Source organism: Theropithecus gelada, chromosome 17, assembly GCF_003255815.1.
Source record: "Theropithecus gelada isolate Dixy chromosome 17, Tgel_1.0, whole genome shotgun sequence".
Taxonomy (NCBI): Eukaryota; Metazoa; Chordata; class Mammalia; order Primates; family Cercopithecidae; genus Theropithecus; species Theropithecus gelada.
This window is the reverse complement of record NC_037685.1, coordinates 37,579,586-37,600,585: the sequence shown is the minus strand read 5'-3', so window position 1 is coordinate 37,600,585 and position 21,000 is coordinate 37,579,586. Positions and strand designations below refer to the sequence as shown.

General features: G+C 50.5%; 1 protein-coding gene across 3 annotated transcripts in view; it reads left to right on the top strand.

The window, feature by feature from the left end:
* The window catches only part of STK24 (serine/threonine kinase 24), a 125,931-nt gene that overhangs the window by 100,492 nt on the left and 4,439 nt on the right, over positions 1 to 21,000 (top strand). For all 3 annotated transcript variants that reach the window (XM_025364263.1, XM_025364262.1, XM_025364261.1), the window contains 7 exons: positions 1,499 to 1,607; positions 1,880 to 2,037; positions 11,356 to 11,541; positions 13,599 to 13,744; positions 15,535 to 15,658; positions 16,936 to 17,004; positions 20,068 to 20,204. In XM_025364263.1, the coding sequence (XP_025220048.1) occupies positions 1,499 to 1,607; positions 1,880 to 2,037; positions 11,356 to 11,541; positions 13,599 to 13,744; positions 15,535 to 15,658; positions 16,936 to 17,004; positions 20,068 to 20,204 (929 nt within the window). The remainder of the gene's footprint in view (positions 1 to 1,498; positions 1,608 to 1,879; positions 2,038 to 11,355; positions 11,542 to 13,598; positions 13,745 to 15,534; positions 15,659 to 16,935; positions 17,005 to 20,067; positions 20,205 to 21,000) is intronic.

Sequence of the window (21,000 nt, the reverse complement as noted above, 5' to 3'; positions counted from 1 at the left end):
CAAGTGCATTCTCTGCGCCTGGGTCCTCAGTGGAGAGGGCCGGGGTGGCTGGATTCCAGCTGTGTCTACTGCCAGGCAGGCCAGAGTCGCATCGAGGCCAGTGTGTGAGGAGAGGCCACTTCTGAGAGTGGCCCTGACCCTGGGATTGCTGTGTAGACCGGGGTGGGCCTGCAAGCCAAGGCAGCACAGCTCACCCATGAGCCGGAAAGCAGCGCCAGGTATGAGTCAGGCTGTGGTTTCGGTGACAAGGGCTGTCTCGGTTGCCCCCATCCTGTGCCCCACAAGCCCTTCCGGATGTTGAACAGGACGTCCCGGTGAAGGAGCTGAGACATGCAAGGGGGACTATTGGGGTCTGTCCCTGATAGTCTGAGTCTGTCCCTGCACGCCTGAGTCAAGACGCTTCCCGCAGAGGAGCACCCTAGTTTTCATCCCCTTTGGCTTAAAGCACATAACTTATCTTTTTAAAACTAAGTGAAAGGCCCCAGATTGTGTCTTCCCATTGGCTAAAATGTGTGGGTGTGGGCTTTGAAGACATTCACTGTCACGCCTGAAAACCAAGAATGGGGGACCATGATTCGGGGGAACCTGCCTGTATTAATGAGACATCTGCCCTCTGTCCGGCTCCGTTTCTGTGGTTCCGGGGAGCATCGGTGGCTTTGCTGCTGTCGTCCGTGGAATTACTGTTTTTGACTGACTGCCCCACTCTGCAGGGGGCGGGGGGGGGGCTTCCCATCTGGTTTGAAGTGAGCCTGTTACCCTGGTTTTCCTTTCCTTTTAAATGGAGATGTGGATACCTGACATTTCTTCTTTTCGTCTTGTACCGTTGTGGATGTAAAGGAGTCAATAGGAACAATTAGTTTGAGTTTCTGAGAATAAAAGCTTTCAGCGGTAATTATTACCTCAGGGATAATATAATTATTTTTATTATATAATATCGATTATATAACAAATCCCAAACTATTAGGATTTAAGCTGTTTCAGCTGCATTCCCCCAAGTTGGGGAGCTTTAACTGCGGATTTAAAAAATTTCTAGTACAAGGTTATCCTCAGAGGCACCGGGCTCCTAGGCCTTCGTTCCTAGGTGTTTTTGGATCCCAGGGATGAGCCTTCTGATAAGGGAACCACATATGTTGGGACAGATCCTGGCTGCTCTGTGAGTCTCTGGCTGTTTGTTTCCTGGAGTGAAATCCCCAGCCTGTGCCCCGCCCCTGCCATGGCTGGAGGGGCGCCCTGTGGTCAGCTGCAGGTGCAGGCGGGGCCGCCGGCTTCCTCACTGGCTCCGCTTTGCTTCATTCAGCAAGGCCGTTTTCTTGGGCTCTTTGTTTTTTTAAGTGTCTGTCAGTGGACTGTAATTGTCAGGGCAAAATCATGTGTTTTAAGTGAAGATTTCAGGTTTTAATTACCCTTGTCCATGAACATGGATAGTGTTTCTGTTTTATCTCAAACTGTTCATAAGATAATCATTTAAGTAACTTTAAGAATTTTTTTCTCTTCTTAGTTAGAACCTGGCCCGTTAGATGAAACCCAGATCGCTACTATATTAAGAGAAATACTGAAAGGACTTGATTATCTCCATTCGGAGAAGAAAATCCATAGAGACATTAAAGGTAAGAGGACGTCCATTTTCATTCCTTTGAAATACCGAAGGCAGTGGTGGGGTTGCACTGAAGCCTTCTCAAGGGAAGGTGCCGGCACCCATTTGTCCTGCACGTTTGCCTTGCCTGGGCTGGGCTGGCTTTGAGGGGGTCTGACAAAAAGTGTAGCCCCCAGTGCCTGTTCTCATTGGGCTCAGCACCTAGCCGGGGAGAAGACGCGCCTGTGGCAGTGCATGGAGTTGTAAGTCCCCGCCGCTCAGGGCCCCCTTGGCTTTCTTTTGCAGCGGCCAACGTCCTGCTGTCTGAGCACGGGGAGGTGAAGCTGGCGGACTTTGGCGTGGCCGGCCAGCTGACAGATACCCAGATCAAAAGGAACACTTTCGTGGGCACCCCATTCTGGATGGCACCCGAGGTCATCAAACAGTCGGCCTACGACTCAAAGGTGAGGGGAAGGTGAGAGTGGTGCTGTGCCTCACGAGGCCTGGAGGGCTCCCGCCTTTTGTTCTTTAGCCTGGTAGCTTTTGTAAGTTGGACCGAAGCTGGTACCTTGAGGTAGGTCATAAAGGTAATTCTTCAACCTTCGTTACAGTTTTCTCCTGTCTGCTGCTGTATCATTTAATATCCTTTGCTGATCCAGCCCACCACGATCAAGGTTTTGAGCTCAGGCCATGTGTGTTTGGTGGCGGTGGGGACACAGGACGGAGCCGGGTTCAGAACCGGGTGGGAGGAAGAGAAGGGCCGCGGTGGTGAGGGGTGGAGGCGTGTGCGGCTGCAGAGGGGCTCCACCTGCTGTCTGGGCACAGCTGGGGGTTGAAGTGCAAGTGCATGGAGTCCGCAGCCTTGAAGGGGCCTGTAGAGAAAGGGGCTCCCATAAGAGAAAGGGAGGGAGTCCACGGAAGTGTGAGAATGGAGGAAGAACAGTGCTTTGAGTGACTGCTGCAGGGTCTTCCTATTATTTTTAGTTCTCAGGATTCTCGTTCCCAGCCTGTCCTTGTCAACATGAGATGAAACCCTAACCCTTTCTTCCCACTGTTTTTACTTGTCCTGTGTTAATGCTCTCCTAGTTTTTCTCATACTCTTTTTCTCTGTTGCCCTCCACTTTTGTGAACTCTGTTAGATGGGACAAAAAGTCCCGGGACTTTGCCTCCTGGGGCTCTGGTTTAATTTCAGTTCCCACAGTCTGCTCTTCTCTGGACCCTGTACGAAGTTAAAAGGCCACATGATCCACAGAGAATTGGCTTTCCTGGACCCCAACTTTCTGAGCAAACATATGCTTAGATACACATACAGGCCGAACCTTGCTGCTGCTTTTAAATAGAAATCTTCCCAGTAACCAGTAGACTTCCCACCTTGTTAAACATGGTACAGGAAGCACCAGGTGACTTTCCCTGCAGCCCCAGGGTCACTGTTGCAAGCTATAGACTGTTAGAAAGTGTCCAGGTTGTAGCTCAAGTTGCAGGCGTGCCTGGTTCCACCATGGGAGGAGTGAGCCCATCTCACCGCTGTGTGGTAGTGGTGGCCACAACTTTTCTGAGCACTATGATGGCCTTGACAGCCATTGGCTGGTGAGTGACTAGTGGGTTCCCCCCCACCCCACCCCCCACGCAGCAGACCTGGCTGGTGTTGGGTGTGTGGCCTGCCTGGGAGTGTCTCTACCCCACATGGGAGGGATGCTGCTTTGGCTCCTTCTCATCTCCAGCTACCTTGGCTGTTGACCCTTTTCCTGGGGTCATGTAATTTTAGGACTCAACCAGGAACTTATATGTTTAGTCCATTCTCTTTATTTTAAGCTGAGGCCCATTTATCAGAGTTGATCTGTATAGATTTTGGTAAGGCTGAGACTAGAACCCATGTTTCTTAACTCATTGGATAACACCACCTTGATTATTCTCTTCTCGTTCTTTCTAGTAAATTAGCTGATCTACCATGTGACTGAGGACTCTGATCTTAGATTTCCCTCCCTCCCTCTTTTCCTCTCTCCCTCCCTCCTTCCCTCCCTCCTTTCCTCCCTCCTTTCCTCTCCTTTCCTCCTTCCCTCCTTTTCTCCCTCCCTCTTTTCTTCTCTCCTTTCCTCCCTCCCTCCTTTCCTCCCTCCCTCTCCTCTCTCCCTCCCTCTCCCTCCTTCCTTCCTTCCTTCCTTCCTCTCCCTTCTTCCTTCCTCCCCTTCCTTCCTTCTCTCTCTTTTTCATTATTGTATTTATTTCATATTGATTCTTTCATTTAACCCATTCTATGTAGGCACATTTTTCTGGATTTCAGTAATACTGGAGTAGACAAGAACAAAAGTCTCTTCTATATATCTTAAATTCATATGGGGGAGACTGACAGTAAACAGGAAGAATTAACAGCACTTTAGGAGCAAGCGTGCTGTGTTGTTGTCACCATTTTCAGGGAGTTACCTGCCTTAGGTAAGAAATACCCCTAGAGAGTGGCGGGGCAGAAGGCGTGGGCACCTCAATGTGGTGCGGGCACCTCAGCGTGCATTTCGGGGTGGGGCCCTGGCGAGATGGCGTTCTAGTTGAGATGCAAGCCGAGAGTTGTTTTAAAAGAATTTTGAAAGAATCAGTGCACAGCTCTAATTGGTGTCTTTAAAGAAAACTCCAGAATAAATATAACAGAAGAATGTTTAAAGATTTAAAACTTATATGAGGTTAAGAATGATGTGAACTCATAAGTCAAAGAGAGGTTGCCTGGTATCAAGCAAAATGAATGAATAGAGATTATTACATATGTCAGAATCTTTTCCAGAGGAAAAAAGGTGTATTACAAACATGTTAAAAAATTAAGTGCCTTCAAAGGAAGAAAATCAAGCTGGTGCCATTCATTCACAAATTCGTACTGAGCAACTGCACTGTGAATACAACTGTGAACAAGACAGCATGCTCCCTCCTCTCCTGAAGTAGAAGAGACAACCAATAAGCAGTTTCAGATCATGCACAGTGCCATGAAGAAAGGAGACAGGGCCATGTGGAGATCTTCCGTTTTTGGTTCCACCATCACTGCTCACATGAGAACCTTTATTCAAGAGCTGTCCTGTCTGCCTGAGCTGTCCCCACCGCCTTCCTCAAAGGGCAGGGCCTCCCTGGGCGTTTGCTGGAGGCAATGTCAGGACATCACAGCTTGGCCGCCTTCTTCCCCGAGCTCTTTCAACATCAGTAGGCTCTGGCCAGGCATGGTGGCTCACAAGCGCCTGTAATCCCAGCACTTTGGGAAGCTGAGGATGGGAGTTTGAGACCAGCCTGGCTAACATGGTGAAACCCCGTTTCTACTAAAGATACTAAAATTAGCCAGGCGTGGTGGCGCATGCCTGTAGTCTCAGCTACTCAGGAGGCTGAGGCAGGACAGTCGCTTGAACCCAGGAGGCGGAGGTTGCAGTGAGCCGAGATCGCGCCACTGCAGTCCATCCTGAACGACAGAGCAAGAGCCTGTCTCAAGAAAAAGGAAAAAACCCATCAGGAGGCTCTGATCTGACCAGTAGGTGTTACAGTGTTGGGAGTGGATTAGAGTACGGTCTCCGTCTTCTGGGGAGTGCACACTTGGTTGGGAAGGAGATAGTACGAGAAAATGTGTCACATTTTTGGTCTGTTTTTACCTTTACTGTGACTTGTGTCAGAAGTTATTTCACTTGCTTGGATCCTCCCCAATAACTCTGAACTGGAAATCATGAGCAGACTCTTAGGTTGATGTGGAATTGACTTTCCAGGTTTGTTGACCCAGGAGGCGTGTGGTGAGGGCCAACGAGGGTCACACCTGTGTCCGAGTCTCAAAAGTTATCAGAAGTGGGGTTTCACGCTGGGGCCTTAGGGCTGAGATTTCCTTCGTTTCCCACTGGGTGTGGCTCTGGACTGGCAGCTCTTGTTGCAAGCAGGGCCTGATAAGGGTGCTCTTCCAGGCCACCCCGTGTGTGTCCCTCTAGTGATCGACTTGCCTGCTGGGCAGCCAGTGCTCTTTGGGGTACACTGGTGGCTGCTCTGGTCTCACAGCTCACTCAGCTGCTTCCCAGCTTTCCCTCCATTCTCTCTTACATGACTCGTAGACATTTCCCCTCCTAGACTGCACTGCACGTAAGGAAAGACCTTCCAGCCATTGGGGACAGGGTTCGGTATGGTAGTTATGAAGGCACGTGCCCAGGTCACACCTTGGTTCACAAGCTGATTGTCAAAGGAAGAGGGGGTTGGGAGAAGTGATGAACTTCACCTGCCTCACTAGCTTCTTCATCTCACTGAACTAAAGGGAATACAAACCTCTGTTTCTTGTATATGTTTAGATCCTGTTTGGAGCCTTTTTGAGCATTGTCACCTCTGGCACTACCTGTGCCCTGTTGTCTGGGCTGCTCAGGTGTTGCTGAATGTGTTTGCATACAAAGGGCATCTTATGTCAATCCCAGTTCTTAACCTAAACATGATATTACGAAGTCCTGATTGTCCATATGTTGTAAGAACCTTCATTACTAATGTTTTAAGGTGATTTGGGGAAGTTTGGTTTGTTTGAAGGAGTCCCCATCCTTTGGAGATGGTGCCAAGGGACATAACTCTGCTCACTGCAAAGAAGCCTCCGGTTTCAACACTAGAGAAAGGTCTTGGACTGAAGAGCTCTCATCTCCCTTTTTCCTTGTAAGATTATTATGATGGTATGTCAGTGAATGGATGGCGCTTGGTTTGCAGTGTAACCATGGTGAAAAGTGGAAACTGGTGATGCATTGATGGAAAAAAATAGCATTGTTGAAGATGGGTGAAGGCGTGGTGGGATGAGCCGATGGGCTGCAAGAACCCAGGCAGCCAGCCTGTCTACCGCACTGCGCACCAGCCCTTCCTGTCACTGGGTGCTGAGCCCACGGCCTCCCTGCTCCTGCCTGCGGATCAGGAAGTGCCCACAGGCCTGGCTGGGAGGAGGAGCCCTGAGGGCCCGGGAAGAATGTGAACCAGGAGACAGCAGGCTTTATTTTCGCATGTAGTAATGTTGGGCCACTTTGGTCAACCACGTGTTACTCTTTTTTTTTTTTTTTTTTTTGAGACGGAGTCTCACTGTGTCGCCCAGGCTGGAGTGCAGTGGCCGGATCTCAGCTCACTGCAAGCTCCGCCTCCCGGGTTTTTACGCCATTCTCCTGCCTCAGCCTCCCGAGTAGCCGGGACTACAGGCGCCTGCCACCTCGCCCGGCTAGTTTTTCGTATTTTTTAGTAGAGACGGGGTTTCACCGTGTTAGCCAGGATGGTCTCGAACTCCTGACCTCGTGATCCGCCCGTCTCGGCCTCCCAAAGTGCTGGGATTACAGGCTTGAGCCACCGCGCCCGGCCATGTGTTACTCTTAATGGTCATAAATATCACGTACGCCTGCAGATGCCAGTTACGGGTGTGTTCCTAAAGATTGCATCTGCTTAAGTAATAAGCTTATATCAAATCAGATTTTGTTTTGATTAGTTACAGCTGTGACTTAGGGTTATCTGTGGTTTTCTTCTTGATTGTAGAGTTGATTGGTTTCTTCTAGAATTATTTTCTCTATATAATTTAAACAATATCGCTTAGATTGTACCTTGAGACGTGTAGCCAGCGTACTTTCTTTGACACGATATTGTGAAGATGTAGGATGCTGTTGCATAGAGCCCTGCCTCTCCCGATGTGGAGGAGAGTCCCAGAGAACTGAGGGTGCTCACTCAGGAGCGCGCCCCAGGAGAAGATTTGTTCACAGTTAATATGTGCATTTGCAGCTTTTGACTGGAGCTTACATTAGAAAACCACTGTTTGTTTTCTCTGTCAGCAGTGTCTTAATGTCTCATTTCATATCTTTCCCAAATGGCCCCACACGGGTCTCTCCTTCCACCTCATTTTAATTGCTTTGGAAGGTGACTGCCTGTTCCCCACATAACGTTTACTTTAAAACTCAGACATGGGCCGGGCACAGTGGCTCACGCCTGTAATCCCAGCACTTTGGGAGGCCCTGATGGAAGGATAGCTTGAGGCCAGGAGTTCAACACCAAGCTGGGCCACAAAGCAAGACCTCCCCCCACCCCACCTGCGACTCCTGCCTCTACAAGAAATTTAAAAATTAGCTGGGCATGGTGGTGTGCCCTGTAGTCCCAGCTATCCAGGAGGCTGAGGTGGGAGGATGGCTTGAGCCAAGGAGGTCAAGGCTCCAGCCTGGGTGACAAAGTGAGTCCCCCTCCCACCCCCCAAAAAACCCTCAGACACAAGTTCTTCATGTGCTGTGGTTTTTCCTGGAAGCAGGGATAGACAGACTCAGTTAGACGTGAGCGTCTCCGTCAGCACACTGTGGGACATGTCGCGCTTCATTAAGTTAACGTGCGCGAGCAGCTTAACCATTCTTCTGAGGGTGAACGTAAGTAATGCTGCTGTTGAAGATTTTGGGCAGCATATACCATTTTCCAAATTTAAAATGTAGTATAGATGCCTAAAAGTCGAAGTAATTGGTTTTAACAAGTTTGGATATTTTTGTGGCTTTCGATTTGTATGCCAAATTGCTTGCCATTGATTCAAGTGCCAGTCCAGGTTTCCAAATTAGTCATAGTTAGATGTCTGGCGGGAGAGCCAGCAGGCAGGAAGACCATGTAGGAGCCCCCTACAGAAGTCCTGGGGAGAAGAGATCGCTTTAGACTAATCCAAAGTTAGGAGGGGTGGAGGGGATACAGGGTGCTGAGAGCCCAGGAACCATATACCCTGGGTTGTAACTGGATTTAGGACGGTCCAAAGAGGGGATCCTAAGGAGCTGGGTGACCCTCGTGCCCCTGGCATGGCTGCCTGGGAGGATGCCCCCCACCCCACGTTTTTTTTCTTTTGATACAGAGTCTCGCTCTGTCACCCAGACTAACGATCTTGCTCCCTGCAACTTCGTCCTCCCAGGTTCAAATGATTCTCCTGCCTCAGCCTCCCGAGTAGCTGGGACTACAGGTGTGGGCCATGGCGCCCAGCCAGTTTTTGTATTTTTAGTAGAGATGGGGTTTCGCCATGTTGGCCGGGCTGGTCTCGAACTCTGCCTGCCTTGGGCTCCCAAAGTGGTGGGATTACAGGGATGAGCCACTGTGCCCGGCCCGCATGTTTGTTCTTGATGGTGCTGTACTGGCCGCCTTCCTTGGAAGCCAGGAGGGTGATATGTGGGTTGTGTTCAGATGGGGCTGGCAGAGGTTTTCTCAGTGAACTTCCCGTGGCGCACAGTGGCGTGCAGAAGCAGGCGTTCGCTCCTCGGTGCTGGCTGCTGCCTGCTTATTGTCTGCCCCTGAACCTGAAAGCAAGTCCTTGGGCCTCTGAGTGAAATCAAGGCAAGCGCATCACCGACGTAGTCAGCAGAGACCGGCCTCTGCTGGGGCTTGCCTGCCAGTCACCGAGTACATTTAGCTAGTGGAGAGATGCTTGGAGGTCTGGAGGTGCATCCGTCAGAGATCATGTTCAGTAGCACAATAGAGTGACCGTAGTTAATAATTTACTGTGTTTCAAATTAGCCAGAAGAGAAGATTCGGAATAACCCAACACAAAGGAATGATCTGTGTTTGAGGTGAGAGGTATCCCAGCTACCCAGATTTGATTGTTACACACTGTATACTTAAACCAGAATATCACATGTACCGCCAAAATTATGTGCCCTTAAAAATGAGAGAAGGCTCTGGGTCTGTATGGCCAGGAGACAGCATGCTTTGAAAATAGCAGTAGCAGTAATGAAATCTGAGAGGCCTGGGGGAAGCCGACAGATGTGGAATCACACAAACTTGAGAGCCACCTGTTGGTGTGGAAGAACCGCTGCTGCACGAGAGTCACGATAGCGACCTCTGTTCTTGCCTTTCCCCTCCTCCATCCTCCCTCCTTGTGTCTGCTTACTCCTGTCCTGCCGCTGCCACAGTTCTGGGTGCTCACCCACCCTGTGCTCCCGTGCACCTGCTTCCCCCCTCTTAGGGGCAAGAGACTGGGATCAGTTGCATTTCTGCTGATTTTTAAGATAACGCAATGCAAAATAAAGCAAAGAGTCCAAGTTGTAGAGGGAAGGAAAATAGTATTACTTCTAACATCAGCTCTCCTGGGCTGACCGCTTCAGCATAAGATTTAGTAGAAAGAATTTAGAATAAGACTTGCTGGCAGCTTTTCATCTTCACTGAGAATAAGGAAATAGAATATGCTGTAGGCATCATTCCCATGGACCGCTGGGCTCGGGGGCTTCCAGTAGGGATTTCTGGTACTCACTAAGGCTGCAGGAACATGGTAAGTGTGTCCTCTGGATAGTTACAGCGCCCTGCAGCCACCACAACGATGCTTCAGCCTATGCATTTCCTTGCTGTAGAGTGAGCGTGAGAGATGTGTTCGATTCTCACTGAAGTTCTTGGAATAATGATGGATTACATGCACAGTGAGAACAGCAGGAAAGCTGTGCCAGACTCAGGTGTGTTCTCTACGTCCCCAAGTCGTCTTTTGCCAGCCTGTATAGGACTATGTCCTGCCTCATTGTTGGCTTCTGTCCTGTTTGGGGATTGGTATCACCCGCTGTCGAAGTCTCATGAGCTGCCAAGTTCCTCTTAAGATGGCCTGGCTCTTCTCATTGACATGACATGTTCCAAGAATTCATTCCTTTGCCTGACTGCTTGGTTGTGCCACAGGCCTGTGCTGGGCAGAAGGAGGTGGGGCAGCTGGACCTGAGATGTCCTGGTGGGGGCCACGTGGCTTCTGCAGATGTCTTCTCTAGGACATTTGGCAGAAAATGCAGGCACTAGAGAGACACGGTAAATGACACCAGGAAGAAACCACCAGACAAACTGCGAATTTGGGACCTGTTTCTTCTTTGAGTTGATGCCACTGGGGAGAGGACTGTTCTAGGTTGGAAGAGCCTTAGCGACCTGACCAAGTACCCCGTGGACTTTGGATCCTGATTCAGATAAACCGTTTTTGAACAGCTGAGAACATTTAATTATACATGACATTAAGGAATTCGTGCTAATTTCAGGCACTGATGGGTAGTGTAAAAAAAAAAAAAAAAAAAAAAAAAAAAAAAAAGGTACGTATGTTAGCACACTGAAGTACTCGGGGGGAAATGTCATGACAACTGATTGATTTTAAAATATACTCTGGGAACACATGGACAAAGCCTGTATGGCAAAATGTTAATAATCACTAAATTCATGCAGTAGGTAGATGAGGATGCATTATGTTAATATTTCTCAGTTCTTTGTATGTTTGGACATTTTCATAATAAACTTTTAAGTTCTGGGCCCCTTGTGAGGCACCTTGTATGGCCACCTCCTCCTCCTCTTCCACCCCCATTCTACAGACAGGGAAACAAGGCTCAGAGGTTAGCTCTTTCATCTAACGTCGCAGGACTTTGTCGAACTGGTATTTCAACCCAGGTCTCTTGAGACCAAGGTACCCACTTTCAACCTCACAGCTGTGCCCTGAGTTCTAAGCACTGCTGGAGGGGGTGACTCGCGAGCGTACACCCACTCCGGACTCCTCTCTGCTCACCTCTCTTACCCGCCTGCTGGCTCCCGGGACTCCACGGGGAATGCCGAACGCATCCAGCAGGAGGCGTAGTAGGAGTGAATTGATAAGCCATCTCCATGTAGAGGCAGAAAACATTTGGCATATTACAGTTTCTAATGTTGTTGTCTCTTTTGAAATTATAGCGAGGGCTTATGTTTTAAAATATCAGTTAAAAATACCTTTTTCAAAACATCGGAAGTATTGAGACGTGTTACCATTTTCCCCCTAAATACTGTGTATTGGAATTGATTCCTGCTTGGTGTTTGTAAAGATGCTTTTCTTGTTGCAGGCAGACATCTGGTCCCTGGGCATAACAGCTATTGAACTTGCAAGAGGGGAACCACCTCATTCCGAGCTGCACCCCATGAAAGTTTTATTCCTCATTCCAAAGAACAACCCACCGACGTTGGAAGGAAACTACAGTAAACCCCTCAAGGAGTTTGTGGAGGCCTGTTTGAATAAGGAGCCGAGCTTTGTAAGTTCCCAGGGATCACCACATACCTCCTCGTGTGGCTTGACTCGGCTGAGATACATCCTGTTGGGATTGCTTTAATCACTCTTTTCAGCTGTCTTCCTGGTATTATTCATTTTTCTTTTCCTAAATAAGTATGATTGACTTCTTTGGTTTGCAAATACATTTTAACTTTTAAGTATTAAAAATTTCCTTCTTTTAGATTTCCACCATCTCATACTTCATTGAATCTGAAGAATATTCTCCCTAATATTAAATGTGGAATCATAAATGTTTAATAGTTATAGAGGATCAGGCCGTAAACTGTTACACTGTTTTTAGTAATGGCAGAGGTTAGCTGGAAACAAATGGCTAAATATGTCTTTAAAGTAAATGTTTTCACTTTTCAGGTGGCGTGTGTTAGGAAACAAAAGATTAGGAAATATAACCAAGCCACCCTCTGCTTCCCCTACCCCTCCCGCTTCCTACCTACTTTCTCTTTTTAGGTTTAATAGACGCTGGCAGAGCCGTACAGCAGTAACGACTGTGTGGCTTTGCCTCATTTTCTGTCTGAATTAGGACGTTTCTTTGAAAGTTGTGTCTGTGTCTGTGTGTGTGTGTGTTGGTGTTGGAGGTAGCACCATATGTCCTTGTTTTGTTTCTGAGTTTTCCAGCAGAGTTAGCTGAAGGCCAAGCTGAGACCCCCTTTTCTTAACTCTTGTGTAAAAATGAGTGGTTACTTTTACAAGAGCACCATGGTTGCCTAATATGCCAGTTTTGGTAAAGGAATTACATGAGGAATGCAACATTTTCTAAGCACCTCTGGGGAGATGCAGGCTGAGACCACCACACCAGTGTTTGATGACTACATCAGCATCTTGTGGTAGTGGGGCTTGTCCTGCACGCCACAATGCTCTGCATTTTATTACAAGGTGATGTTTGTTGCAGCCACCATGCACCAGCACTGGTGGAGATACGTGCAGGCATGTCTTCCCTTACAAAGCATGTGTCTAGTATGGGCTTATGCTCCAGCACGCAGAGCTCCACCCCACAGCTACCGAGGAGCTGGCTGAGAGGCGAGACTACGAGCACCTCCGGGGTAGTTGGGGTTTCACCCTTGGGTGGATGGGGAGGGAGAATACTCAAGGGTGATCCAGGTTTCTCACGAGTTTGAATCTGAAAACGTGCTTGGCTTTTGTAGTCAAGCTTTCGTAATTTGGAGTGAGTGGGAACTCGGTTCGACTCGGTATTTGGGTGTTCCTGCTGTCTATTCCAATTTGGGCCGTGCTGGTTTCCTTGGGAAGCACATTCCCTGTCACTGTCGCCATCCTCAAGGCAGGCAGCTGACCAGGTGCTGAGCCCAGGGCATGGGTGAAGTCTTCAGCCCAATCACAAGGGAAGGGAGGGACCCGGGAAACAGCCCTTCTCAACTGGGAAAGTTGGTGATGCAGAGCGCCCAGCTGCTCTTTCAGCAGACAGGAGAAAGGGCATCTCCTGGCTCCTTTCCGGTTTCTTTGAGAGAATTCCAAATTGACATTTCTATTGTATGGTTGGATGTGGCCAAACGTTAAAAAATTGGGCATAGTGGCTCAGGCCTGTAATCCTAGCTACCCAGGAGACTGAGGTAGGAGAATCGCTTGAATTGGGGAGGTGAGGTTGTAGTGAGCTGAGATCGCGCCACTGCATTCCAGCCTGGGCAACGAGCAAAGCTCCATCTCAAAAAAAGTTAAAGCGACATAGAACATACATTCTGTCAGCTATTTGCCATAAAGTATTTCATAAGCTAGGAGATAAGGTCTCTTAAATGATCCCTGTGAAGCTCTGTGCAGAGGTTTCTGTGGAAATGCATTTATTAGGGACCTCCTTAGAAAGTCACTGCCCTGCCCACCACGGTACCTGGAGCCCAGGCGTAGGTCCTGAGCGCCTCGTCTTTGGGTGAGTCACAGTGGGAAGAGGTGCGGAGTAGAATCGCAGCCATCAGGTGTCAGTGTGGCGGGTTGACATTTTGAGGCAGAAGTCTGTCCTTTGGAGTGGGATCAAGAGCTTCATCTCATATTTTGTTGTTGTGTGTGTTTTTCCAGAGACCCACTGCTAAGGAGTTACTGAAGCACAAGTTTATACTACGCAATGCAAAGAAAACTTCCTACCTGACCGAGCTCATTGACAGGTACAAGAGATGGAAGGCCGAGCAGAGCCACGACGACTCGAGCTCCGAGGATTCAGACGCGTAAGTTGGCCCCTGAGCGACCCGAGCGTGTGTGTGGGAGGGACCCACTGGTCTTTGTCACTTGTTGGGTGTGGGTTTCGTTTTCTGTTGAGTTTTTTTTAGACAATCCAGGCTGGTGGCGGTTGCTGTGTTAGCCACATCCTGGGCCTGTTGGGGAGCTGAGCCCCCTGGATGTTGCTGGTGGAATTTCTACGAGTGAACTCTGTGGCAGAGCTGTGCGTAGGGAACTGGACCTGGCTGTTTGATTCTGTTTTGTTTCGTTCGGTTCTGCTCTGTTTTGTTTTCCATTATACTTTCTGTTCTTAAAATCATGATCAGGTGAAACTGCTTTCCATGGATGTCTGAAAGGCCAGAAATGCACGTGTTTGTGATTCTCTGTTGTGTCTGGTAGAAGCTTCTGTACCAGCGGTGACTTTCTGAGAACTGCTGTCAAGTTCGGCATCTAGGAATTCCCTTGGCTGAAGAGGCGAAGTGGGGCTGGAGCCATTTGTGTGGCGAGGGCTGGGGAAGGCGGTCGGGCAGGCTTGTGTCTGGAAGTCCAAGCCTGGGCTCGTCTGTTCTCGTGCATGCCTTGGCAGGAGTCAAACTTGGCCCACAGTGCAGGTCCATGCGCCAGGCCAGATGAATGAGGATTTCCGGGGGTGACACCCTAAGTGGGTTTTCAGTGTCTCTAGGTGATTGCAGTTTAAAGCCAAGTTTGAGACCACTGCCCTCGGAAGTTCTTGAGGTACTGCCATTGGGAGGTTGCCGGGGTAGCAACAGGGATGACAAGATAAAGAGACTGGAGAGAGGTTTGAGAGCCAGGACGTGGCGGTGGATTTGGGTGAAGGGGGGAAGCCCACGTTCCAGGCTTGGGCAGCGTGGCCACAGGCGTTGTGATATGTGGTGCAGGAAGCCGAGTGTGGGGTGGACCATGTATGAGTCTGAGTTGTCCAGGAGGAGACGTCCTGTATGAAGTGGCACCGAGGTGTGGCGTTCAGGTGAAAGAGCTGGGCAGGTGAAGTGGGCTTAGGGGCCACTGCTCTGTGGAGGTCACTGGAGCCAAGAGAACAAAGGGTGTCAGTCGGGGCATGTGGGGGAGTGAGGCCGGCCCCTAGGGAAGCCGGCGTGAGGGTGAGGCTCCGCCTGTGGGTGAGAGGGGAGAGATGTGGCCGAGGGGCGGGAGGAGGTGCAGGCTCAGTGGGGCCACAGGCGTCAGGTTGATGAGCAGGGCCAAGGGCTCATTGCCTCTGAGGCCCACGCAGGACAGGGAGTCATCAGCACACATCTCATGATGGGGGAGAGAGTGCTCGGAGGGACACCGGCGGGCTTTGTAGCGAGTGGAGGGTACCAAATAGAGGCAGTGAGTGTGGATCCTGGAACCGGGGCTGAGAGACGGCCGAGGTGAGGCCAAAGTGTTGGAATGACAGGCATGAGCCACCACACCCAACACAGGGACATCTGCTTTCCTGGTGAGAGGAGGAGCCCAGCAGAGAGAAGCTGATGGCCCAGAGATGGGCTCCCAGGGAGGTGGGGGAGGTGTCCTCCAGGAGGAGGAGGAGAGTGGGCACGCACACGCTGGCACACCAGGGAGGTGCGGGAATCACCTCTCGATGGTCTCGTCTCTGTGAGGGAGGAGGCAGGGGCGTCTTTGGAAAATCCCCGAGGGACTGGACATGGGTGTTATGGTGGGGACTTGGGGCTGGTGGGCGTGGGTTCGGAGGTCCCCAGGCGGCCTCCCCCGAACGTCCCAGCGCCCCCAGAGCAGACGTGTGAGCGCTGATCGGATCTCCCTGCGTGTCTATGTTAAGGGAAACAGATGGCCAGGCCTCAGGGGGCAGCGATTCTGGGGACTGGATCTTCACAATCCGGGAAAAAGATCCCAAGAATCTGGAGAATGGAGCTCTTCAGCCATCGGACTTGGACAGAAATAAGGTACGTCTGCTCCCTCCAGAATGGCCACACTGACCTCAGTCTGCGGTGTTTTGGAGGCACATGGTGTGTGAAGCTTGCGAGGGGATGGATGGATTGAGAGCTTTAGTTCTGTCTGGTGATCCAGGTGTTCACACCGGGGAGTCTGGCCTCTGGTCTGTTCTGTGCCACTCCATTCTGCTCTCTGCAGCCCTGCAGTCAAGTTAGGATGTCCTGACATGTGGCAATGTCATGGGGTTTGGGGGTGACCCGTGAAATGACTTCATAGCTCTCTTTGGGGGACTGTTGTGCATGTTGGGGTTACTTATATACATATCATAATTTTGTGATTGAGTTTTAAGGACCTTATAAGTAAATGCATTGCTTTTGATATTTATGTAAAACAATTTTGATTAATTGGTTTTATGCCTGTTACATTTATGAAAGGCCATATATTTAGGGTCTTGTGTAAAACATAGTGGTGTAGTTTCTCTCAGGCAGGGTGGGCCAGTAGCTGTGCCCTGTTGATCCTACAAGTCCTGCTTTGATAAGTGAACAGGTGTTGAATGTCCAAATAGAGGCTGCAAAAGTAGAAACTCGGCCTCTGTCGTAGACAGCACTTGGAATGGCCAATCTTGACCTGATTTCTATTTTCAGGGTTTCATTAGTAAAGTGCTTTTCTCTCTCTCTCTTTCTTTTTTTTTTTTTTTTGAAACGGGGTCTCTGTCACCCAGGCTGGAGTGCAGTGGTGCCATCAGAACCCACTGCAGCCTCAAACTCCTGGGCTCAAGCGATCCTCCCACCTCAACCTCCTGAGTAACTGGGATTGCAGGCATGTGACACCATGCCCAGTTTATTTAAAACTTTTTATTTTTATTTTTGTCTTTTTTTTTTTTTAGAAACAGGGTCTCACTATGTTGCCCAGGCTGGTCTGAAACTCTTGGGCTCAAGTGATCCTCCTGCCTCGGCTTCCCAAAGTGTTGGAATGACAGGCGTGAGCCATCACGTCCAACCAGTAAAGCACTTCTGCGTAGATAGCGAGACGAGGCAGTTCACCACCTGCGCCCACGCAAAGTCCCCTTCCACGTGGAACCCAGATGCCGGTGTCCCTGGCGCGTGGGTTGTGCATGTCACTGCAGATGAGACTTTGAAGTCTAGCGAGAGGCAGCCGATAGTCTTCAGCTGTCATGGCGCGCAGAGGGCGTTTCCTCAGCGTGAAGTGTAGGGGTGAGAGGTTCGTTGCATTATTGCCGATGTGAACGTCAACTGTTTCTGATGACCTTTTTTTCCTCTCCCCCAAGATGAAAGACATCCCAAAGAGGCCTTTCTCTCAGTGTTTATCTACAATTATTTCTCCTCTCTTTGCAGAGGTAGGTACCTGGCTGACCTTTTCGGAGTGGGAGGGAAGAGGGAGGGAGAAGCTGGACACACTTCAGTGGTGATGTTGCCAGTAAGAGTTGGGGACATTAAGACAAACTGGCAAAGGCTCAGAAAGCCTGCATGGTGCCTCCCCAAAGGCTGTCAGCGTCAGGCACCACCTTGCACCTCCCGCTGTCCTGGACGATGGCCACTCCGCCACAGCCTGGAGTGTGCAGACTGGATGACAGTGACCCAGCCTGAGACCCTGTGTCACCCGTTGCACTGCTTTTTAGCAAATCTCATTGGGTGCAGCCTGCTTCCTTTGCCTCAGACCAATTTCTGGCCATATGAAAAGTAGATTCTTTCTTCTAAGGAAGACGTTGGATGCCCTGGAGCCCTCCGGTCTCCCCTGAGCCACATGTTTCACCAAAGTCCCTCCTCTGCTCAGCAGTGCTGTGCTCCCGGCTGGGCCTCCCCATGCCATGCCCACCCTCTGCTCAGCCTCTGCCTCCCAGAGGAAAGTGCTCCCGGCCGTGTTTTGAGAGATTTTCAAAAGTAGGCTTTATAAGAATGACGGTTGTTCTGCATCTGGTTAGTAGCGGATTTGAAAATAAGTTGGAAGTCCCCCCTTTTCTTGTTGTGCCCCTTCCTGGCTGAGGTTGCCTTTGAGGTATTCACTGTGGGCCACACACACATCTGTGTGCATGGGGATCGCCCTCTTAGGGCAGCTTTCCACTGCGGCTGTGTTTGGGGGTCCTGGTCCTTGAAGGGGAGGCCCTCGGAGGAGGAAGCATCGTAGGAGCTCATTCCCCTCTCCTGTGCCTGCGTCATGCAGTGGGGAATCCCTGGCCGTGGGCTGTGCCCAGCCTGCCAGTGCCTCTTCCCAGCCCTCCAGTGAGCCTGCACCTGTTGCCCTGCCCTGGAGGGTTTGTCTGAGGGCCTCTGACCTGGCAAGTTTCAGGGCCCAGTGTGAGCAGGGCTGTGGCCGGGGCCCGAGGCCTCACCTGCAGCTTCAAGTGGGAAACAGCCGAGCCCGCTGGTGTCAGGGAAGGCACAGGGCACGTGGAGGCCCTGCTGGATATCTGGCTTCAGCCCTGGCTCATGGTTCTGGGCACCTGTGTTCTTCCTACCTAGGATGTCCAGGTTGAGTGCCAGCCTGCTCTTCATTTTGTCTCATGGGAGTGGGCCCTGTGGGATTTCCAGGCTGCGCTCCTGCGGCTCTGCCATTGGCCTCTGGAATCGGGTCAGTCAGGCAGTTAGGGAAAGTGCATGGACTTTTTCATTTACCTGAGGCTGTTTATTTTTTCACTGGGCCCATGAAGAAACTTTGACGTAAGTATTCAGGACATATCCTAAATGCAGTCGTATCCTGGATTTTCCAGCTAACCAAATGCTAAACTCACATCTTTCCCAATGTATTTTTATGAATGCTATTTGCTACCCTAGAGTTCAGAGTTTTTAATGTGCATTATTTCATACAATACTTGCAGAAGCTCAATAGAAGGATTATAGCCCCATGTTTACAGATGAGGCCATTGAGGAGACGGGCGTTGGCGTCCCTGCTTTCCTTCAGGGAGCATAGGTCAGGTTGCTCCGTGAAGTCAGTGGTTGGTCCAGTACATTCCACACAGTGAGGGGACTGGCCCTCTCCCAGGGCAGACCTTCTGCTGCCTTTGCTCCTTCTTTGAGACTTAGAGGCGGGACATGGGCAGGAGGGAGAGTGCTGGATGGTACATGATCCTCTCAGTACTTGTAAATACTGTGGGGGAGTCCTAGACAAACACAAGTGGCCATCTCGGGGCTGGCGGGGTGGGCCCTCTGGGACAGCAAGAGCTTCAGGAACAAATGCTCTCCGTACCCATTGGCCCTCTGAGGTCAGACTTTCCTGTTCCTGCCTGCCCCTTCAGCATCGGAGAGAGAAGCTGTGGCTCTCAGGGCAGGGCTGGGTTTGGAAATGTGTTCAACAACCTGCAAACCAAGCTGAATGTCGCCTGAGATGTTTCTTACTTCCCTGAAAAGGAGGCGGTGTCCGTCGTCTCTGGAGCCACCACGAAGAGCCTCTTCTGTTGAGTTCTGAGCCATGCTGTATCTTGATTGAACAGCTCTTACTTTCACAGTTCACGTTTCTGGGCCTTCCAGAGAGAGACTTAGAGTTGACCTTTAACTTAGGGAAGTGCCTGAAGGCACTGTTGTGATTTCTCTTGGGAGTAGAGGAAGGACACTGGAGATTCCCAGAATTTAAGGCTGCCACTTACGTGAAGTGGAATGTTTTGACACTACTCTGGATCACAAAGGCAGTTTGCTGGAGTTTAAGAACCAACCCATTAACATGAGTAAGTAAGCTTTGACGGCCCACGTGCCAGTTTCATATTGAGATTAGATTAACTTACGACAGGCTTTGAAATTGCTTTTCTGGTACAAGGTTATGGTTGAAATGGGAAAAGAGCACAGAGAGGACAGTCCATCATGGTGAGACTTGGGAGAGGCACACAGAGAGCTAGTCGTCTCTGTTCTGGCCTAGAACAGTCATGATTATGGTCTGACGATTGCCCTGTCTATACATAACTGCTCTCAGAGCATTTGAATCACCTTTCTTCAAAAGGAATCTGGGCCGGGCGCAGTGGCTCACGCCTGTAATCCCAACACTTTGAGGCCAAGGCGGGCGAATCACTTGAGGTCAGGAGTTCGAGACTAGCCTGGCCAACATGGTGAAACCCTGTCTTATTAAAAATACAAAAATTAGCTGGACGTGGTGGCAGGGGCCTGTAATCCCAGCTACTCGGGAGGCTGAGGCAGGAGAATTGCTTGAACCCAGGAGGCAGAGGTTGCTGTGAGTTGAGATCGTGCCACTGTACTCCAGTGTGGGCAACAAAGCCAGACCCCATCTCAAAAAAAAAAAACCACAAAAAAAACCAGGGATCTGAAGTGGCCTGGATCCCAAGTCAGAGCCTTTCCCGGACACCCCGGGGCTGGGGTGGTGTCGTGGTCCTCACGCTGTGTTGCTCCTTGAAAAGCATGCTTCCCGGTTCTACAGCTGGTGCACCTCACACTGTTCTTCCTGTTCATGTTTTCAGTTGAAGGAGAAGAGCCAGGCATGCGGCGGGAACTTGGGGTCCATTGAAGAGCTGCGAGGGGCCATCTACCTAGCGGAGGAGGCGTGCCCCGGCATTTCCGACACCATGGTGGCCCAGCTCGTGCAGCGGCTCCAGAGGTAACTGCCTGGGGCCCCCCTGGGCTGGGGAAGGAGAGGCCTGCACTTGGCCTGGGACTCGGTTGGTGAGTTTGGTACTTCGCTCTTGGCCTGTCTGTTCCTGTTGTCTTGCAGGCCTCAGGGTACACACAGAGTTGAATTAGAGGAGACTTTGTTGAATTCTAGAAATCAATGTGAGTGAAGGATCTGAATCTGGAAACTGCTGGAAAAGCCCGCAGGACTTTGTGCGTTTGTAGCTCTTGCCACACAAATACAGGGTGGTGGTGAAATATCTGTTTCCTCTTAATTATGCAGCTTAATTATTGGCCAGAGAATGATCGTTCTTAGCCAGATGTGTGTAACTGTCTCTCTGGTTTTTGGCTTTAAAGTCAATATGAGAAATGTCAGCAGCTTTGGTGTGGTCACCTCGGCGGGAGCAGGTGCAGGTGTGTTCGCTGTCTTAGCTGTGTGTGTCTTGTCTGGAAGCCTCCTTGGTACGGGCTCATCTGTGCCAGCCTGTAGGAAGCTTTTGTCCCTGCCCAGTGGCCCCACCTGTTACACACACTGTGGGTGAGGACTCAGTGGGGTGACGGCTTCGCCCTCCCTGCCCCCTCCCAGCTTGTTGTAGGAGTAACCATGGAAACCAAGCCCCTCCTGACTGCCATGGGCACAGGCGCAGGTGTTTGGAGGCAGTGGACGTGTGCTGAGCAGCTGCTCTGTGTGACCCAAGGGTGATTTGTCACTGGGCTGTCCTCCCCCCCCCCCCCCCCCCCCCCCCCCCCCCCCCCCCACCCCTGGGGCCCTACCCGCAGCGCGA